Here is a 22,328-nt window from a genome sequence, read left to right on the forward strand (position 1 = left end):
TTGATTTTATTTAAATTATTTTATACTGTCTTGCCTTTGTCTGTGTGTGCCTTATTTGGAGCGCTGTTCATGTTGTACCCGGTTTGGCCACTGAGGGGCAGTGTGGTTCCAATACACTGTTAAGTTGTAGCCACATTAGAGAGTAGAAGGAAAAAGTCACAATCAAGTTATTCCAATAAAGGTTGGGGGTTTTTTCAGCGTGGAGCCGTTCTTTTGAGTGATAAAAGTGCTGCGAGTAGCGCGCTAATTAGCATTAACAATTCAGACTGGAGTAGATCATTACAATTACTTGCACATCCATAGATTGAAGCAAAAATCATTGTCAATCAAATCATTTTTAATCAAAAATCATTCTTAATCGAAAATTGATTCTGAATCGAATTGCAGACCCAAAAATCGGAATTGAATCGTGAGACAACAAACACAATGCAATTATCCTCCATTTTGAATCCTTGTCTGTTTGCTGCAGTGATCCCGCGGGTGACCAGGCACCTTCTGTCCAATCCGGTGTTCAGCTGCATCACGCTCGCGGCCTGCATGGAGATTGCCGTGGTCGCCGGTTTCGCCGCTTTCCTGGGCAAATACCTGGAGCAGCAGTTCAACCTCACCACCTCCTCGGCCAATCAGCTGCTAGGTAGGCGGGGCGTTGGCCTCACCCGTCATCATCCACTGGAGCGTCCTGGTGTAAAAAGCGGCGGTGTGGTGGTTCCAGGCATGACCGCCATCCCGTGCGCCTGCCTGGGAATCTTCCTGGGCGGGTTGCTGGTGAAGAAGCTGAATCTTTCGGCCCTGGGCGCCGTGCGTATGGCCATGGGCGTCAACTTGGTGTCCACGGCCTGCTATGTTTCCTTCCTCTTCCTGGGCTGTGACACCGGTCCCGTTGCCGGGGTGACGGTTGCCTACGGGAACGAGTAAGTCAGCCTGCCATAAGACCACGTCAGTCAACATTGTAGTGTCACTGTTATTTTTCTACTATTTGCAGCTAACTGCTTATATTTATTTTGGAAAGGAGACATGATGTGTCATTTAGTTGCGAGAGTGTATGAATGTACTGAATGGATTTGTGTGGCGTGTGTTGCAGGACGCTGCGGCACTGGCAGCGACCCGAGTCTCCTTGCATCAGCAGCTGCAACTGTTACACAGCCTCGGTGAGCCCCGTGTGCGGCTCCAACGCCGTCACCTACCTCTCCGCCTGCTTTGCCGGCTGCACCAAACCGGTGAGTAAAACCGGTGTGACATTGAACATTTATTTTATCAAATTATCGGTTGATTTATTCATTGTATATCATAATAGTCAAATAAAAATACTGTATTACCAAAATAAGCCATTTTATAATTATTTGTAACATTTGTTTTATCTTATTAAATATTTGGTTCAAATACATAAAAAACAATAAATCATATTTTTAAATTAATGTATTGTAAATAATAAAATAGAGTATTTTGCAGTTACAAATAATATATAATTATAAATAGTCAAATAAAATACTATATTTCTTAAACAATTTTATCATTTGTACTTTTATGCTATACATTAAAAAAAAATTGTATATATATATTTATTTTTATATGTATATATATATTTAAAAAAAAAACAATTGTGCATTTATAAATACATTTTACTTTTTTAAGCATTTTTTTTCTTTTATCATTAAAGTGGACACTTTTGTTTTTGTTTTACAATCTTTGTGGGGCCATCTTATTAACATAATGCATTTTCATAATGCAACCCCAACCATCAAAAATGATTATATATATATATATATATATATATATATATATATATATATATATATATATATATATATATATATATATATTACACCTACACTGTTTCTTACCTCATCTAAGACTGAATGAGATGCACTGTGCACAAAATGGCCGCAGCGAAGCCTTAACAGACCTACGTGCTGTTTGTCAGAACCTGACAGGTTGCACGTGCATATCGAGCAACGTGGAGGAGGCGGTGGCTCTGCCAGGCAAGTGTCCGAGTCCAGGCTGCCAGCAGGCCTTCCTCACCTTCCTGTGCGTCATCTGCCTGTGCAGCATGATCGGAGCCATGGCCCAGACGCCCTCCGTCATCATCCTCATCAGGTCAGGAGTGGGGCCGCAAACGTACATTTTGACCAAAGCTGTACAACTTTTCCCCTAGTGTTTTATTAGCCCCACCGGGCTTTCCTTGCTTTCAATCAAGTCAGGACCCCCCCCCCAAACAAATAATAATTTCCAACTCGTGTGCACTGACTTCCCCCGTGGTGACTTTGCGGACCCCTCATACTACTGACTACTGCTGTACTTTGTTGGTCCTTTTGGCTTCTTTAGGACGGTGAGTCCAGACCTGAAGTCGTACGCCCTGGGGGTTCTCTTCCTGCTCCTGAGGCTCATCGGTAAGATGACACGCAGCAACACGTCTCACAACTTTCAAACGCTCAGAACAAAACACACTCCCTTCATGTATCACAGCCCCGCTTCTGGCATTATCGCAATACACTTCGTCCACTACTATTATTATTAAATTACAGTACAGAAAAAAAGCAATTCGAATAATAAGTATAATAATAATCATCATTATTATTATAACAATAATGACAATAATAATATAATAATAAAGTATGATAATAATAATAATTATTATGACAAAAATAATGTAATAATAAAATATTATTATTATTGTTATTGTTATTATAAAAGTATAATAAGTAAGTACAAGGTTGGCTAAAGAGAATAAACTAATCAATTATTTATAATTTCTGTTATTTATAAAATTATGTATATCGTATCATTTATATAAATTCTTACAGCTGAATTTTTCAACTCAGTTTTATGACAATGGTAAAAAAATGTGTGACCTCGCCTGGCATCCAAACCTTCCTTTGATACCTTTCTTTGAAAATCTGCATCATTTAAAACCCAGAGTCAAAGATTTTTACAGCAGATTTTTTTTTCAGCTGATTTAATTTTTATGACAACTGTTAAAATTTTTTTTAAAAAAAGCTGACCGTGCATGGAAACCAAACCCTCTGTCCTTTGAAACCCTGCATCCTTTAAAACCCAAAGGCGAACATTTTTACAGCTGATTTTTTTTTACAGCTGATTTTTTTAATTTTTATGTCAACTGTTAAAAAAAAGTGGTGCCGGTGCATTGAAGCCAAACCTTCTGTCCTTTGAAACCCTGCATCCTTTAAAACCCGAAGTCAAAAATTATTACAGCTGATTTTTTTCAGCTGATTTTTTATTTTTATGAGAACTGTTAGAAAAAAAATGGTGACCGTGCATAGAGGTCAAACCCTCTATCGTTTGAAACCCTGCATACTTTAAAACCCAAAGTTAAACATTCTTACAGCTGTTTTTTGTTTGTTTTTATGAGAACTGTTAAAAAAAAAAGTGGAGCCTGTGCATGGAAGCTAAACCTTCTGTCCTTTGAAACCCTGCATTCTTTAAAACCCAAAGTCAAACATTTTACAGCTGATTTTTTTCAGCTGATTTTTTTTTTTTATGACAACTGTTAGGAAAAAATGGTGGCCGTGCATGGAGGTCAAACCCTTTGTCCTTTGAAACCCTAAATAAATTAAAAATCATACAATTTTACAGCTGTTTTCAGCTCAATTTTATGACAACTGTAAAAAATTGGTATCCATGAATTGAATTCTTTAATAGTTTGTTTAAAAACTACTTAGCTAGCTGCTGTCTAATCTAATCTATCTATCCAACCTCCACTTTTGTCACTAATGTTATTTTGACTACCACTCTTATTCTCTCGTACTACTACCGATGCTAATGAATATAATATTTTTCTTTTTCCGCGCCCTGCTTCCAGGCTTCATCCCGCCGCCGCTGATCTTCGGCATGGGCATCGACTCGACGTGCCTGTTCTGGAGCTCGGTGTGCGGCGAGAAGGGCGCCTGCATGCTGTACGACAACGTGGCCTACCGCCACCTGTACGTCAGCATCGCCATCGCGCTCAAGTCGTCGGCCTTCCTGCTCTACGCCACCACGTGGCAGTGCCTGAGGCGCAACTACAGGAAGTACATCAAGAGCAGCGAGGGCTACCTGACGCCCACCGAGCTCTTCTCCTCCAACGTGACTCTGGACCGCCTGAGCAAAGAGGCGGCCCACTCGGACGCCGCCAGCCGGACCAAGTTTGTCTTCAACCTGGAGGATCAGGAGCCGTCCGACAACATGGAGTCGGTCTTGTAGTCGCACCCCGGCGGGATTCTCCTCATCAAGAGCCTCATCTTCCTCTTGGCTGCACACAAAGGTTGCACTAAAATCATTTTCATTTTTGACTGAAGGATGGACATACTTGAAATTATTTTTCAAACTTAACAGCATTTATGTCAAGGATAATATTGCCGCTGTCCAATTAAAAGCATGTAGCTCCACATTTTTAGCTGCCAAAACGGGAAAAAAATTTTTGGGGTTTTTGTATTGGAGGGAAAAAATCCAACAATTTATTTGTTTTAGCTCAGTGGGTAAAAAATCTTTTTTATTTTGTCTGATAGAAACAACACATTCTGTTTCTCAAATTGGTCTGAAACAAAAACAATTTCATGCAATTTGGAGATTCATGTTTTTTTATTGGACACCAACCATATTCACATAAAGATTATAAATAGGTTTAAAAACACAATTAGATATAATTATTGAAATAAGATGCTATTATATATTGCGTATCAATGTGAAAATGTTTTAATTAGACAATTTTATATTATTAATATCAATAATTTAAATCTATCAACTATTGATAATATGATTAGATTAGTCTAATTTATCATCTGTAGCCACTTAACTAGTGTTTAAGTGACAAGTTGTGACACTTGAATATGGAATTTGCACATTTTTTTGTTTAAGCGTAAATGGATTTTATTAGGGGATAATCGCTTATTCATAAGAGATTGATGAAAATAAACAAGAGGGAGAAGGCAGTTGCAGTGGAACCTCTAAAGTCCAAGTTTGCATATCCCGTCGAAGGTAATCAGTGTAGAATTAGTCGGTCCACGGGTCAAACAGCGAAGCTGATTGCTTCAATTAACATTTAAACGTTTTGCAAGTGTAAAAAGAAGAAAATTACAAGCGATGGTAAAAAGTAGTGGCAACTTGACGTTGGAGATTTACTGCTTTGTTTGTAGTGTCACTTCCTGTTTAAATTCTTGTCATGTTAAGGCTGCTACGTGCGGCATAAAAAGCCAAAGAAAATGCCCAAAAAAACAAAACTAAATGCTTGCTGAACTGAACTCTAAAGTTTTGCGTGCATATAGAGCCAGGGTGGGCGACCCATGATACCATTTTTTGAAACATCAGAGCAATTAAAATGACTACAAAAGGGAAACATGCAGTGTAATTTTAACTACAAAGGTTAAAATTAGGAGAAAAGTGCAAAATATCAAAAGCAAAAAAAATTTAAAAAGCATTTACCATGACTTCAAAATGGGAAAAAAATAAAACACAACTTTAAAATCTAATAAAAATATGACGTAAAACAGTAAAAAAAAAAATTAATTATGTATTAATTAAACTCAAAATTAAAAACAACTATGACTGCAAAGGACATGATCAAATGCAATTTAAAAAGCAAATAAATCCGTAGAAAACTTAAACCGCAAAAGATCAAAATAAAAAACTTTAAAGTTATACAAAAAAACAGAAGAATCGAAAGCAATTTGAAAAATCGTACAATGTAAACATGAAGCTCCTGAATCAACTGTCAATGTAAAAAAGCACCCGCGGAAAACTAAAACAATTAACACATCAATGAAAATGGCAAAAATGACCTTGACGGAAATTTTAAAAAAAAAAAAAACTCACCGTCAATTCGGACTTTAGAGGTTCTACTGCGTCCCACAACACCTTCAACGTAACGCGTCGTTATCCGTGTAGCAATCAGCAGAGCTTTCGTATCACAAACCAACAAAACGCAACAACATGGACTTCATCTTCCTTCAACTCGCTCACTGCCAGACAGACGTCTATAGCCGTCAATGGCAGTGAATGAGTCCATGAAAAAAAAAAAAACGGGACGTACCATATCCGCCGTCCTCCCCCTCCCCTCTGCGCGTGCGCCTGTGTGTGCGTGCGTGTGTGTATGTGTGTGTGTGTACATACAAAGTGCCAAAGTGACGCATCATCATGGACCAACACCGCAAACCTCCTCCAGCTTGTATGTAGCCTCTCTGCGACCAACGGCGCGCATAACAGCAACTTGTTCGGTGTCTGTGCTCTAGAGGAAAGTAGGATGTCGTCACTGTTGCTAGGTAGAACTTTCATCAAGTGGACGTGCTCGTTCCCATTTGCATCCGCGCCGACGAATGAGAGCGACGAACTTTAGCGTGCCTGGAACGTCCTCGACGGCCGTCTCGTTGTTGCCGCGGCAACACCCACAAGAAGAAGAAGTAGACGCTGTTTTTCTTTTAGCAATTCAAATGTTTTTAGATTTGTGATGCGAAAAAGTAACCTTTAGAACAGCAATGCCTTTTTTTTTTTAATCATGCGAATGAAGATGAAATTCGCAGGTCGGTAGTTTTTCGACCCACATTTCTCTTATTATTATTCACAAAATTCATGACATGTTGGGAAACATTTCCACACATTCACAAAATTCTACTTTTCGTCACAATTCCGCATTTTACATGAAAAGAAAATTCCCGTTGAAATGAGACATTTTTCAAGTTGAGCTCATGTTCCCACATTTCTCATTCCAACGTTAAAAATGGCAGCGTTCCCTCACTACTTTGTAGTTTGGTCATTGCAGTTTCACTCTATTCAGTTTTGACCATCACTTTTTATTTTGTGGCTTTTCTTGCTATTTTTCTTCCTTCGAAGTCAGACCAGTCAAAAAAGTTACATTTAATATAACCCACAAAAAGTGAGGGAACGCTGTATTCACAAATGTTGGAACCATATTTCCCAAATTTCCATCCCCCCACCAATTGATTTCAACCATTCCAACTTCAAACTGTTCATTCAAGATCTCTTGGGATGTATTTGACCAGATTTAATATTCCGCATGTTTCATGACAACATTCCCAAATATTTTTGTTTTAAAATCCTCTTATCATTTCATGAAGCCTCGTTTTAGACTTCAGTCACATCATCCATTTCAATTGGTTGCGCAACATTTCAGTTCTTTCTACAGAAATTGCATCCTGGAGTTATGATGATGAAGTGTTGCTTTATTAACGTGCATTGTGGAGACCTGACTGCAGGCCAACTTTGTTTTTGTTTACTTTGGGAACGGCATCTTCTAAATTAATAGCACGGTTTTATTAGAGGCGAGGTGTTTTTCTGCATACGGCAGCATGTTGCCTTCAGCTAAGAGAAACCATAAACGGCGGTTTTCTTTGAAATGGTTGATTGTGTGCAGGGGACCTTTTAAGTAGAGGGGGAAAAGGGCATTTAAGTAGAAATATATCACTTGTTTTTTATTTCAACTACATGAATTTGTTTTTGTTTTTTTATTAAAAGCTTTACATCCTGTATATTCTTTGGAAAGGATTACGATGATTGTATGTTCATTGTATATAAATTAAATATACTATTTTTGCTTTGAATATTACGCCACCCGTGCTTGATTGTTGTACATGAGAAAATACTTGGCAGCTTAGCATTACAAAATATCTTGTTTGTGTTTCAGAATCAATAACATGCGAATGATTTCGTATTTATCATCTTATCCCCAAGTGGTTTGAGTTTTGACTTCAACTTTTGTGTGTATTGTGCGTATTTAGAACATATTTTTATACGTTAGCACTTAAAAATACTGCAAATTAAAGACTTTATGAAATTATTTTACCTTTTGTAATTTCTCAAATTGTCTCAAAATATTATTTACTAATAGTAATATATATGTATGTACATAGTGTATGGTCATGTTCTTGAAATTTTAATATAAAGATACTTGGAAAAATTTATCACTTAGCAATTTTTATGTAAGCTTGGCTTTATATGAATATTCATAGCTATTTTAGATATTGTTAGATTCAAGTCTCTCAAATTGACTAGCAAAGGGACTATATGATCTAAATTCAGGACATACAGTATGGCGGAATTGAAATTACATTTTTGTCTAGTAACTAATAACACTAACAGTCATGGCCAAATTCCTCAGTATTTACATGCTTTTTTTATTCCGTTTGCATTGGAGCAACAATATTCCTGCCCCAAGAAATGCACATTATAAAATGAATCTACTGTCCTTTCTATAGGCGTAAAAAGCAGAATCGATTACGTTAAATTTTAAAATTAGACCGTGTGAATGACTTCCTGTTTTTTTTCTTCATTCATCTTTCACATTTTCACCATCTCGCAGTAAATTGTGCGCCACCATCTAGTGGTCAAGAATAGAATTACACTCAGTGTGTGTGCGTGTACGTGTGTGTGTGTGTGTTTGTACTTGTACATACTACATTGTGAGGACCAAAATACGTCTTTACCCAACAGATTGAGGACATTTTTGTAAAGTGAGGACTTTTTGGCCGGTCCTCACAACTCAAGACCTCTTTTTGAGGGTCAAGACTTAGTTTTAGAGTTTAGGTTTGAATTGGGTTATTGTTGAGGTTAGGGTAAGGAATGGGGGTAGGCAATCATATTTTATGATTGGGGTTAGGGGAAGGGGCTAGGAAATGCATTATGTATATGGATGTCCTCACAATTATATAAGTACAAGTGTGTGTGTGTGTGTGTGATGTCATCATTAAAGGGACTTGACTGTGCTAGGTTGTTGTTTCTTTTCACGGTAGGAAGAAGATTGCTTGTGACAGTGCTTATATCCAAAAGCGCTTGTTCTTCACCACAATCTCATTTCCGCCATGGATCTCCGCTCAACCGGTAGCTCGCCTCGTGGAAGACGGGTCGACGATCGGTCGAGCCAGGTCGCGACGTGTCTTCGCCAGGGCTGTTCACGGGGCCGCGGCCCAGCCTGGGGGGGGAAAAGCACGCCATTCTATGTCACAAGTGACTCTAAGGTCGTGTCGCTGTTTGGCCGGTTGACTCGATGACTCGGGACTGGGCGCCCGAGACGCAGCTGACAGACAAATGTGTCTTCCACTCGTCTTCACTTTTCAAGCGCTCCGGCCTCGGCAAGCCGCCGACCACCTCGCCGTGACCTTGGCCGTCTGTCACGCACCGCCTCGCGGCCGCTAACATTTTGAGTGATGGTGGGGCGTGGTTAGCACGTCTGCCTCACAGTTGGGAGGTCTGTGGTTTGGCGCCTTGCGTTTCTCCTCGCGCCATTCGTCACTCTAATTGGCCAAGCTGTCAAATCACATACATAAGTAGGCAGGTAATATAATGACATTCACGGGCATGCATTCTTTATCATCTGCAAAGAGCAACTAATTTGACAGCTGTGGAGTTGTGACATCTCCTCCAGGGACAGCCCTAGGATTATTATTTTTTCTCTTCTGGGGGGCTCTATTGATATGGGCGGAGGGCTGAGAAAAGAAAAGATTTTTTTAAATATATTTATTTATACTTTATTTTAATTTAGAATTTATTTAGATTTTTATTTTTTTTATTTTTTTATTTAATTGATAATATTTATTTATATATTTTATTTTGTATTTATTTATTTATAAATATATTTTAGAATATTAAATAATATGCTGGAGGGGCTCGCAAATTCATGTCAGGGCAATTTAAACATGACCCTGTCGACAATCTCGTCGAGTCAAGTTGGGGATATGTTGCACCTGGCCTGCCCGTCGTCCGTGGCGAACACGCTCACGTCAGTCTCTGCGAATCACGCTCACTGCTGCTCAGTGACCTTGAAAATCACCTATGTCATTCGTGCCCAGTGGCCTTGGTGGCACCTGTCCGATTGCGTCAGTGCCGACAGCCCATCCAAAACTTTCAGGACAGACGTTCAAAAATCCGCTTCGCTTGGAACCCTTCAATATCACAGCGCATCTAATCAACGAAAATCACTCACGCAAACACATGAAAATGCTCACACATTTCATCTACTCACACATATGTTGAATTGCTCTTATTAGTTGTTTGTGCCTATATAAAAAAAAAACTGGACAACTGAGAAGGAAAAAGAGGTCAAAACCTATGCGGGGGCAACCTAAACTGGGTTTTGGTATTTTCGCAGATGCACTAGCTTGACGTCAACAAGTCCTCTAAATTTTGCACCGTTGTGGGTGTGAACAGCCAATTGCGGCGGCTCATCTCTTTCCCTTTTAACGCAGCACACGTACCCCAGGAACCTCCCAGCCACACACCACAACCACATCTTCTTTCCATGTCTCTCTGTCTGGACGCAAGACCCGAGGCCGTTTTTTTTAGCAATAAGTCGAACAGCATTTACACATGACACATGGCGGCTTCTGAGGACAAGATGATTGCATCTTCCACTCTAAAAAAAGAGAAATGTTACAGATTACAAATTGAATTGTTGGCCAACTTTTAAAAAATTGCTTCAATTGGTAACACACGATTGAATTAAGTTAATCCAAAGTGAGTATATTAAGTTTAATTAATTATGAGCTCAATAAACGTAATATATTCAGTTTGAATTAACATTGGATTATTTTATATTATAATTAAAACCATAATTAATATATTCCCTTTGGATTAATTTAATTAAATCGTGTGTTACCAATTGAAGCATTTTTTTAATTGGCCAACAATTTAATTTGTAATCTTACATTGGTTCAATTCTCTTTTCAGAGTGAACAAGAAAGCGTCCATCTTTTTTTCTTCTTTTTCTGGGACATTATTAATATTTATATTTTTACACTGTTTTGAAACCTTTGCCTATATAGATCATTTCTTATGGTGACATTTTGACCCCGGAACATGTTATATCCATTATTTCCTTTTATGAATTTGAACCAAATCTACTCTGGGGTCGAACTGTCACCATTTTAAAAACATTCTAAAACCCTTCCCAGCATTCGCAGTGGGGGCATCGTGTCATGTATTACTCCTTGTTAGCACCAGGGGGCGTCATGCTACTACTGTTGCATAGTGAAGAGCACACTGGTCTCCCCTCTCGCTTTGACCACGCCTCTTCAACACGTCACTGCTGATGATGTCACACCCCCTCCCTGTCCTCTTCAGTCCCGGAGCCAAAAAACATCATCAGACCCATTAGACCGACACGCGTGATCTTCCTCTCTTCTTCTTTGCGGGGACTTTTGGGGGGAGCAAGGGCTGCCTGGAGAGCCTGGAGGACCTGGACGTGGATTTATTTGTTTATTCTAATTTTTTCTACATAGGATAAACCTGTTGGGTGGTCTCCACACACGCTCATCTTCTTTTGTCATGCGAGATTTATTGTCACTTTCCTTCTAGTGACAAAAAAAAAAGAAAGAAAAAGAAAAAACGAGTGAGGAGCTGGGGAAGTTTATGACGGACATGGCGATGGTGGCGTGGAGGAACCCCGAGGAGGGGACGCTCTCTTCCCCGGCGTCGCACGTTGCTCCCTTGGCTCTGCCGGTGCACATGAACCCGCCGCCGGCGGCCTCCCTGGAAATGCCCCCCGCTGCGGCTCCACCCACCCCCGCGACCACCGCCGCCGCCAACAGTTCTTCTTCGTCGTCCTCGTCGTCGTCGGACAAGCAGGCGAGCGCGCACATCGAGTGCATCGTGTGCGGGGACAAGTCGAGCGGCAAACACTACGGCCAGTTCACCTGCGAGGGCTGCAAAAGCTTCTTCAAGCGCAGCGTGCGCCGAAACCTGAGCTACACCTGCCGGGCCAGCCGAACCTGCCCGGTCGACCAGCACCATCGCAACCAGTGCCAGTACTGCCGGCTCAAGAAGTGCCTGAAAGTGGGCATGAGGAGGGAAGGTACGACACATTACAGGGTTTGGCTGCCCACAAATTCTTGATCGGTATTGTTACGTCAATTTCGCGGTTTCTCCTTCCACATTTGTCAGTCAATTCAAATCATTCCACCTCAAAATGTTCGATTCATGACCTTGAGAAGTAGGCCTTTTATTTATTATATTCTCTTAAATACCCACATTTGGCCTTAGGCTGTGTTCCACATTTCGACAACTTCAACGTCCCTAAAATGATCAGTATTTAATATTCCAAGACAACATTACAACATGAACGCAGTCATTTTACATATTTACATCCTTCCACATTTCTTGATCGATTCAAACTATTTTTTACCTTGTGTTTATGGAACATGCTAACACCAATATAGATTTAAATTGGTTGTATATGTCAATATGCAGCTAAGCAGTTAAACAGAAAAAAAATCTCATCTTGCAAAAAAAAATTTTTTTTACTGTGTGGTAGGCCTATCTACCATTTTTTTAAATAACAATTGTGATGCTTTTATTTTTTTGTAATCCCACAAGAGGAAATTTTACTTCATTCCAACTAACATTCCTTTAACGTTCAACTTCAAACATTGTTTTAATTTAAAATAGAGTGACATTCACATTTATTTACAATTTGGAAAAAAATAATGTGCCATTTTTTGTGTTTCTTTAAAAAAAATAAATACGCAACTCAAGTCAAATTTTTTTACGCGTTATACATTTAAAAAGTTGATATTCAATAAAATCCCCGAAATGAGCCTTTTTCCAGTGCAGGGCTTATAAACGACTGCACAAATTGGTCATTGTAATACAATGCATTTTACATTGTATTGTTTATAATACTGACGTTTCATGAGCAATTAAACAATTGATAAACTGGAATAAAAAAATACAAAAGTGATATATATATATATATATATATATATATATAGTAGGTTACATGAAAAGGAACTACATTTAATCTCAGTCAAAATGGACGCCATAAGGCAATGGAGAACCATGTGATTTATATCAGTCAACCAATGACGAAAGAAGATATACAGTATTATTAAATATTTATAAGTACATATTTTAGACATCAAGGTTTTAAAACATTTATATATATATATATATATATATACATTGTATATCAACACCTGTGTCTGTGTGTGAGTGTGTGTGTGTGTGTCCTTTTGAGCCGAATCACACCAATGTAAACAAATCCTCGTACAGTCCAGAATGGAAGCAGTGAAAATGACCTGAAAAGTTAGAAAAAAAGACGCCACCCCCAAAACAACAACAACAACAACAAACAACGAGCGTGCGTGTGTGTAAACGACACTCAAACAATACCCCCCACAAAATCGGAATCGGGCCCCTAAAAACAATTCTGGATGGCATCCAGATGAAACGAGTCGATATTAGTGCGTATGGGTGCATCCAAAGTTTCAGGCTGGGAGTTGAGGAGGAGGGGCTTGGGTCTCCGCGTGCGTATGGGGGGGGTGAAACCAACCGGGACGCCAAGAAGACAGCCAGTCCTAAATTTAGCACCTCTCCAAACCCCCCTCTGGCGTGACGGCGGAGAGGCTCGCACGCGATCCGCAACCCTTTAATCCCCTGCCTTTTTTCAAGTCTCTGTTTGGTTTTATGGCATCTTTATAATAATATATAAATTTAGTGTCGTTACAACACAAATTTAGTGTCGTTACAACACATTTATGGCTTATATGAACCACACATAGTGATGTGAACTGTTGTGGTTGTCTTTTTATTGCGATTCTGATGTATTTAGTAGGCCTATTTTATGTGTTACACTTGATTGTATTTCTTTTATGATGACACTTTTCATTTGTATGTGTTTATTGATTGATTTTTTTATGGATTGAATTGTTTGTTTATATATTTATTTTCCAGCAGTGCAGCGAGGCCGCCTCCCCCCGGCGCAGTCGTTCCACGGCCAGTTCTCGCTGAGCACCGGGGAGCCCCTCCAGTGCCACTCTTACCTGTCCGGCTACATCTCGCTGCTGCTGCGGGCCGAGCCCTACGCCACGTCACGCTTCGGCTCGCAGTGCCTGCCGGGCGGCGGCGCGATTGGCATCGAGAACATCTGCGAGCTGGCGGCGCGCATGCTGTTCAGCGCCGTGGAGTGGGCCCGCAACATCCCCTTCTTCCCCGACCTGCAGGTGTCCGACCAGGTGGCTCTGCTGCGGCTCACCTGGAGCGAGCTGTTCGTGCTTAACGCGGCGCAGTGCGCCATGCCGGTGCATGTGGCGCCCCTGCTGGCCGCCGCAGGACTGCACGCCGCCCCAATGTCGGCGGAGCGCGTAGTGGCCTTCATGGACCACATCCGGGTCTTCCAGGAGCAGGTGGAGAAGCTCAAGACGCTGCACGTGGACTCGGCGGAGTACTCGTGTCTCAAAGCCGTTGTGCTCTTCACCACAGGTACGTGACGTCGTCGCCCACCGCCGGGTGACCTCGTAAAGATCACAATTCCATCTGATCACTTATCTCGATATAACGTGACACTTAGCTTGACTGGGCTATGTCGTTCCAATGTACTGCAAAGTTGTTTGATCATAAGTTGTTTGATTAGATTGTAGCGTTGGTGAAATAATCAGGCCAAGCGTAGAACTAACTATTTAATGACAATTTGCAAGTTACTGTAAATGTAACCACAGCTCAGAACACAACAGCTTGCTAACGTGCCAGTAGCTAAAAACAAAAGTCTGTGTTGCCTTCAAGGCCCATCCAGACCATGGGAAACTACCCAATCTAAAAGGGTTGCTACATTATTGATCAAGTCATTTGAGCATATTGGTAACGTTATTTGAACGTATTGGTAAAGTTTTTCTAACATATTGGTCAAGTTTTTGAACATATTGTATTGGTAAATTCGTTCGAACGTATTGATAAAATGTAGGCTAAATGCCAAACATATATTTTTTCCCATAATGCCACTTAGTATTGACTTCCGCATGCGCAATTGTGGCATTACCCCGTTGCATTATGGGGATTTAAAAAAATAATATATTATTATTTTTTTTTTTTTTAAGAAATACATTCAAACGGCATTCCGTACGTTACAACATTTTAAACTTTTTCGTATCCTGGTGTTGTGACAAATACTCTTTGGTACTATAAGGTTTTCCAAATTAAAATAAAACTAATTTACAACAACCTGGAAATATTTGCCATTGTTTTCATAGTGACATATATCATCTTTCAAAGAAAAACAGAGATGACATGCTAGCAGGGTCAAAAATAGTCTCCAGCCCATCAACCCTCACTTCTTGTGACTTCACCAAGACAAATTTGACTCGTAGGAAGTCAGTGTGTGACCTAAAACGATACATTGATCTTTCAAAATATTTATAATTATAAATAGAATTATAATATAAATATAAATAAAATATAATTTGTAATTATATTAATATATACATATATATAAATTTAAAAATTAGAAATAAGAGGACTTTCACTGGATAAACAATGTATAACTACTATTTACAACAAGCAGCAGTATCTTATGTAAGAGGTTCAGTCAGCTCAGTCACCTCACTTGACCCGGTTGAACATGGCCGCCCTTAAAGGGACACGCTGCATTTCATCTGACATGGAGAAAAGAACCAACTCTGCATTAATTATGGAGTGCGGAAGGGGAATCAAACCCATATACGTCACTATCATATTGCTTCTTAAAAAAGCACTATTATAAAAAGCCCAATGCTTTAATTGACTACGTATTCACTTTTTAATTACAGTTGAAAATAATAATATAAAACATTCATTCATTTATTATATTTTTGCTCTTTAATGTAGCATTTTTAAAAAGTACTCTCATTATTTTGTCAATGGTAGGTTATGTCCATTCCCTGCCTACAAAATATTTTTCTTTGCTATTCCAAGTGTTATAGTGTTGATATATTTCAGTGCTGTTTTACAGTGTGGTACATTTAAATTCTATTTAGTGTTCAGGGATGTTTTGAGGCAGCGATGATCAAATTTTGGTAGGTTTTCTCCCTCTATTGGCACGTGAAAAAAATCGCTGAATAAATTGTTCAAATTGTGCAGATTGTTATAGTGTCTTAAAAGTGTTTTAAAAGCAGTACAGTGCATTTGTTCAGTGGAGTATGGTTGTATTTAACTTTTAACTACAATATGTTTGCATGTAATCTTTTAGATGCATTTTTTTAATAACTTTTATGTGCAATATATTTTAATTGAATGCTACTGTATTTAGTTTTTTTTTTTATATATTTAAGGGCAGTGTTTATGTTTAAACTGTGAAGGATGTTGTAGTGGTTTAATAATAAGATATGTCTACTGAATTTTTTTGTGGGGCCATATTTGGTATTAACTATTGTTATGGCATATACTGTTTATGTGTTGTTTTTGGCACATTGAAAACATTATTTTGTGGCATATTAGTAGATTCAATGTGATTAGTGCTCAAATGGTTTGAAGGTAATATTTCTTGTTTGGCTTGTGGTTCTCGTGTGCTTGCGTTGGCATCCGCATGAGTGGGCGTGTCCACGTGTCATCATAACGGGACACATGTCAGCGTTCGCGAACGCTTGCGCAGCTGCCATGTTGCGGCGCGCTGTCCTACATTTGACGGCGGCCATCTTGGCGGTGGCGTGCCGAGCGAGCGGGTCAAACGAGGTCGAGCTGGATGTTTATCTGGGCGGCAGCTTGCAGATTTGTCGTCTCGTACGTTCGTGTGCTGTTGATCTCGTGAAGTCACACACTCGTTAAGGCATTCCTGTGTAGTTTAGTTTGATGCCCTCCTATCTTTTTTTTTTTGAAAGTCTGATTTTGATGAGTTGTGAGCAGAAGTCATATTTGATTTGACATTTCAATCCACTCACCAAGATGAAATTGCGTTGCCAAGTTTTATTATTTGAATGAAAATCAATCAAATAATGAAATGGGAGGAAGTATTACAGAATCAAAGGCTTATGTGTGCAAATAAACACACTTTTTTTTTCAATAATTACTGATTACAACTATCCTAAGTGATTGATTGATTGAATATAGTCTTAAAAATATAGAAACAACCAACAAAGCACAAACAATAACAAAAGTAGAAGCTAAAGATGTTGCTAACTTTTAGGCCAAATGAATAACAAAAAAAAATCTGTCTGGAGCCGCAAAACATTTCAACGTTGTGATGAAGGAAACAGTGTGTTAGTGTTAGTCTAATGTACTGAAGGCCCAAGAGCTAATTAGAGCTGCACCATAACGCAAAATATGCAGCATTGAATACGTAGAGATTCGTTCTTTCCTTTCGTCTTCTGTTTTTTTGGATTTATTATTATTATTATTGTAGTTTTTCATACTTTGTTTTTCATGCATTTTTTTTACTTTTTCCTGCCTTTCTGACAACATTTCTGACATTTTGTGCAAATGTATTGACATATGGTAGTTTTCTGCCTCTTGTCTTCCTTTTTTTGTACATTTTATGGCTATTTTTTAAGTTGTTTTTCTCCCTTTTTTGCTAGCAATTTTCTGATATATTGGCAATTTTGTGGACATTTCATGGTCATTTTCTGAATTTCTTCTTTTGTTTTTGGACATTTCATGGTTACTTTTTAAACATTTTATTTTCTGCCTTTTTTTAATGGCTGTTTTGGAAATTTTGTGTACATTTTATGATAATTTTCGGGTTTTCTTCTTGTCTTTGGACATTTTGTAATTAATTACTTTTAAAAATGTTTTTTGTCTACCTTAAAAAAAACAGTTTTCTGACTTTTTTGGTGTACATTTTATGCTCATGTTCTGCCTTTCATCTTTAATTTGGACAATTGATAGTTACTTTGAATATTTTTGTAGCCTTTTTATAATTCAATTCTCTGACATTTTTGGCAATTTCATGGACATTTTATGGTAAATTTCTGCGTTTTCTTTTTGGACATTTATGGTCAGTTTTTTTTTTACTTTTTAAGATCTTTTTAAAACCTTCATCTACCTTTTGTCTCTCTTTTTCTGACAACTTAAAAAGTTGGACTCTGACATTTTTGGAATTTTTAATTATTAATTTTTTCCCTAAATTATTAATTCACTTGAAGATTGTGATTCGGATTTATTGACACTGCTTGTAATTAAGGTGGTGAACTAAGTTTTCGTAAGTTTCATTTATGGCTAATTAGAATTGGAAAAAGACAAATACAAAGCAGAGATACTGATTTAAATGAAGTTTAACAAGATTGTTGGCTTATTAAAGGATGCTGGTTTAAACGCTGATGTTTTGCTTGACTTTGTTCATGTGACCTCATTTTTTAATAAATAAGTGTTGCAAAAGTGCCTAAAAATAGTTTAAAGATAAGTCTAGCTAGGTTTGAATGTTAATGATTTAGTTAGAGGCACATTTTTAATGAATGCTGTACATGTAGCAAACCCTCACCGATTTGCAAATCGCCATTGTTAAACTCGACATAAAAACTTTTCGTCCCAAAAAATTGACAGTTTTGCGCATTCCATTTTGTCGAGCCAGATTTACTCCGAACAGTCAACTCGACTTTAAACGTATTTTGCTTGATGATGTCACAAGATTTCGACATTATTCTTTCTCTTTTCCCGATTCCACTTCCGGTTCCCGTCTTGACCAGACGCGTGCGGCCTGTCGGACACGGCGCACGTGGAGGGTCTTCAGGAGAAGTCACAATGCGCGCTGGAGGAGTACGTGCGCAGCCAGTACCCGAACCAGCCCAGCCGCTTCGGCCGCCTGCTGCTGCGTCTTCCGTCTCTGCGCTCCGTGTCGTCGGCCGTCATCGAGCAGCTCTTCTTCGTGCGCCTGGTGGGCAAGACGCCCATCGAGACGCTCATCCGCGACATGCTACTGTCAGGCGGCAGCTTCAACTGGCCTTATGTGCCCGTGCAGTAGCGCCCCCCTGTGGCAGGGAGGGCGACTGAGCTGAGGTAAAATCGTCTTCTTCGGGACAAACTTGCACAGCCTCAGACATGACATTCGGGAAACACAACATAGATATAACATGTGCTTAAAATGCTTATTTGTAGCCACAAAACACTACTTTAACCTTCCCCTGTGCTAATTAGCTTTTCACAAATTTAGCTAGCTGCTTTTTTTCCATTTTCAAAGTTTCTGACAAATTTATGACATAAACAGCTAATTTAGGCAAACCAAATTTTTGTTTCTTTCTCTATTCATTTTAGGGCTGCATTTTACTGTGGTACAAAAAATGTACACAAAATATTGATTTGTGGGTTTAACTCATTCACTGCCATTGACGGCTATAGGTGTCAAAAATTCATTTGAACAATTTCTATTAGTTTAACATTTTTTCCCCCACTTTTGTTAACAAGAGTATGAAAACACAGATTTTTTTTTATTGTACATTTAGAACAGATATTACATTTGTGAGTAAACTATTGAAGTCATGCAATTATTATTATTCTTCTTTTAAGAAAAGATTATTAAAAATTTGGGGCTTCAAGGCGATTAAAATTATTAATCGTAATCAATCGGATGACTTCACTAGTTAACTCACGATTAATCACAAATCTTATATCTGTTCTGAATGTACAATATTTTTTTCTAGGTTTTCATACTCGTGTTAACAAAAGTGGGGAAAATGTTACACTAATAGAAATAGTTTAAATGATTTTTTGACGTCTATAGCCGTCAATGGCAGTGAATGAGTTAATATTGTTTACATGAAGAATTCGGGTCATGGGGGCAAGCAAATGGAGCACAACATCACTTTCATCTTATCTTTCTAGAAAAGGTGCGCTCATTTTGAAAACCATTCACGTACTTGGCTACAAATTAGCGCTTTGTGTGCATCTTTTATCTGTATTGTGGTTCAAAATGAAAAATAAATAAATAAATGACCCCGCCATGTCTGTTGCTCCCAACAAACTTTCCCTTTTTTGAGATTACTGGACATTTTTTTTGCAGTGTTGTAAAATATGTATTGCCCCTGTGTGTGTGTATATTTATCATAGTTGTCATTTTTTCAACGTTTTAAAAAGGCAGCAGGGCTTTTTCATGATATTTTTTTGTTGTGTTTTTGTCAATATGTTATTTTTGTTATTTTACAGAAGTGGCACTTTTTTTTTTAGGTATGGACTAGGCCAATTTTTAAAAAGTAAAAGTTCACACAAAAAGCACGCACAAGCTTCGTGCTAATGTTAGCTATTAGCTCGACTGTCAGCTAGAATGCATTAAGAGTGTATAAAAGCAAACATTTTGTTACTTTTATATTTTTATTTATTCATAATTGTGTTTTTATTTACATTGTCAAAGTTATTGGGGGGGGGGGTCGAAAAAATAAACAAAACACAATATACAGATAGCATATTTTAATTGGACAGCGATTACTCCGGTGTGTATTTTCTTAACAGCAATAACAAACATTTTTACTTTCCATTTTTCAACCAAATGTATCATTTCTAATTTTGACTTGATGTTGTCACAACATGCAAATATTCTCTCAAATTTACTTTTTTTTTTTTTTTACATTTTGTGGTTCAACCTGTCAATTGGGTTACTTAGACATTTTGTAGACATTTTGACAATCGGCAAAATGCAAACATTTCCATGCAAACGTGCAAAAAGATGAAAAGAAATCAAATCAATTGAAATTCTGATGATGTTATCATAACAATTCCATGCATTAATTGAAAAAAAGTTAGATTATTTCCAATTACTGATTAAATGAAAGGAGTCACCCTGAAAAGTCTTTAATATATTAGAATTAAAAATATATATTTAATTTTGAGGAATCCTTCACACCAGACATGAAGATAGTTGGTTACAATTTTTATATATATATATATATATATATATATATATATATATATATATATATATATATATATATATTAATTTATAATACTGCAGTATAATATCATTTTCTTGTATTGTATTATTACCATGGCTTGTATGATGTGTAAAAATGTCATCTAGAGACTTTTAGTTATTTAAACAAAAAAGTAATGACATTGCTGTGTGTGTGTGTGTGTGTGTGTGTGTGTGTGTGTGTGTGTGTGTGTGTGTGTGTGTGTGTGTGGGTGTGCGTGCGTGCACTTTTTGGACAAGCACTGATAAACTGTGAAAGCATATTTGTTTGATAAAATATTTCTCCTGTGTTAAATTCTAACTCAAGATTTATACAACAAAATAATAATAATGATAATAAAGTGTATTTGATTGATTTTGACACTTGTAATAAGTCATGTTTCTATGTGTGTGTGTGTGTGTGTGTGTGTGTGTGTGTATGCGTATGTTATGCTGAAAAGCTGACATAATTAACACTGACCCCACCCGAGTCTGATTATCTTTAGATCTGTTCAATTAAAAAAAAAAAACACCCAAATAAATCTTACAAAGTGAAGTCGGTCAAAAACTCTCAATGAAGTTCAACTAAGGCACAAAGGAACCGAGGACAACATCTGAAGAACGTCAAGCCTCCCTTGCCTAAACAATCAAACAATAATAATAATAATAAAACATTTGAATGATTGCCAAGACTCTTGGGAGAATATTCTATGTACCGGGGAGACGAAAGTTGAACTTTTTGAAGATAAATGTAACGCGGCATGACAGAAAAAGAACATATTACCAAAGTCAAACATGGTGGTATGATAGTCAGAGGCTGCTTTGTTGCTCTATAACCTGAACAACTTTGTCATTACCCCAAACCGCACTTTACCATGAAATTGAAAAAGCGATTAGCAAATCTCTCACGTCCTCTGCACTGCGAGGCGGAAGTGCTAACCAGTGATTCACCGTGCCGCCTGTTAGCCAGCTAATGAGCATTAATTAAATGACACTGCACTGTGCAATACCGACAATGAAACTCATCTCGGTAATGTATCAACACCTCTGTTGTTACTTTGCTCCGTGCCTCTCACTCTGTCGGGACAACAAACGAAGGGAGTTAGCACAGGCGAGGCAACCCCCCCCCCCCCTTCCCCTAGCTAGCTAGCTAGCTAGCTAGCTAGCTCCATCACTCTGTCAGGGCAACAAACGAAGGGAGTTAGCAGCAGAGAGACAACTCCCCAGCTAGCTAGCTAGCTAGAAACTATAATGCCAACTACAGTAGTATTTATTTACAGCACCAACAGGATCAAAATTTTGAATTAATTAATTTTAAAAGTTAAGTAATACTAATTCAGTAGATATTTTTAATATGGTTATATTTTTAATATGTTTAAGTCTAGTAAGTGTGCATGCGAGCGCGTGTGTGTGGGTGTGTGCGCGCGCGCGGATTAAACCGCTTCTTCGCTTGGGGGACGTAATGAGGGCCCCCCGTGGGGGGCTCTTGTCACTCCGCTTTAGCCTGAGGAGCATGACGCTGAGGATCCACTGGAGGGGTCCGGGGCCAAAGGGGCCAACACGCACCGCGGGGTGGGGTTACCACAAGTGTTGATGCTGTGGAGGTGAGACGTTCAAATGCCCTTTTGGAAGAAAAAGAAAGCTGCTCTGGTGTGTGTATAGGCTACTATTGCGAGCAGCCAATCAGATGGCAGAAGAGGGAGCGATTTAAACCAATCAGAAGAAAAAGAAAGCCGCTCTGGTGTGTGTATAGGCTACTATTGTGAGCAGCCAA

At 38.5% G+C, this 22,328-nt stretch overlaps 2 protein-coding genes across 5 annotated transcripts in view; both read left to right on the forward strand.

Moving 5' to 3' along the window:
- The window catches only part of LOC144051056 (solute carrier organic anion transporter family member 3A1-like), a 29,201-nt gene extending 21,654 nt beyond the window's left edge, over nucleotides 1–7,547 (forward strand). For all 3 annotated transcript variants that reach the window (XM_077564822.1, XM_077564820.1, XM_077564821.1), the window contains exons 6-11: nucleotides 470–634; nucleotides 713–911; nucleotides 1,082–1,217; nucleotides 1,922–2,094; nucleotides 2,323–2,387; nucleotides 3,818–7,547. In XM_077564822.1, coding sequence (XP_077420948.1) covers nucleotides 470–634; nucleotides 713–911; nucleotides 1,082–1,217; nucleotides 1,922–2,094; nucleotides 2,323–2,387; nucleotides 3,818–4,197 — 1,118 coding nt within the window. In that variant the 3' untranslated portion in view covers nucleotides 4,198–7,547. The remainder of the gene's footprint in view (nucleotides 1–469; nucleotides 635–712; nucleotides 912–1,081; nucleotides 1,218–1,921; nucleotides 2,095–2,322; nucleotides 2,388–3,817) is intronic.
- A 3,553-nt stretch (nucleotides 7,548–11,100) lies between these two features.
- LOC144051057 (COUP transcription factor 2-like) lies at nucleotides 11,101–20,533 on the forward strand. Of its 2 annotated transcripts, none has more exons than XM_077564823.1 (3): nucleotides 11,101–11,791; nucleotides 13,669–14,196; nucleotides 18,363–20,533. In XM_077564823.1, the coding sequence occupies exons 1-3, from the start codon at nucleotides 11,350–11,352 to the stop codon at nucleotides 18,635–18,637; spliced, it is 1,245 nt and encodes a 414-aa protein (XP_077420949.1). In that variant the 5' UTR covers nucleotides 11,101–11,349; the 3' UTR covers nucleotides 18,638–20,533. The 2 variants fall into 2 exon arrangements, with proteins under 2 accessions (XP_077420949.1, XP_077420950.1); XM_077564824.1 differs by having other exon boundaries at nucleotides 13,672–14,196.
- Nucleotides 20,534–22,328: the final 1,795 nt, after the last annotated feature.

The sequence above is a fragment of the Vanacampus margaritifer genome, chromosome 4 (assembly GCF_051991255.1).
Source record: "Vanacampus margaritifer isolate UIUO_Vmar chromosome 4, RoL_Vmar_1.0, whole genome shotgun sequence".
NCBI lineage: Eukaryota > Metazoa > Chordata > Actinopteri > Syngnathiformes > Syngnathidae > Vanacampus > Vanacampus margaritifer.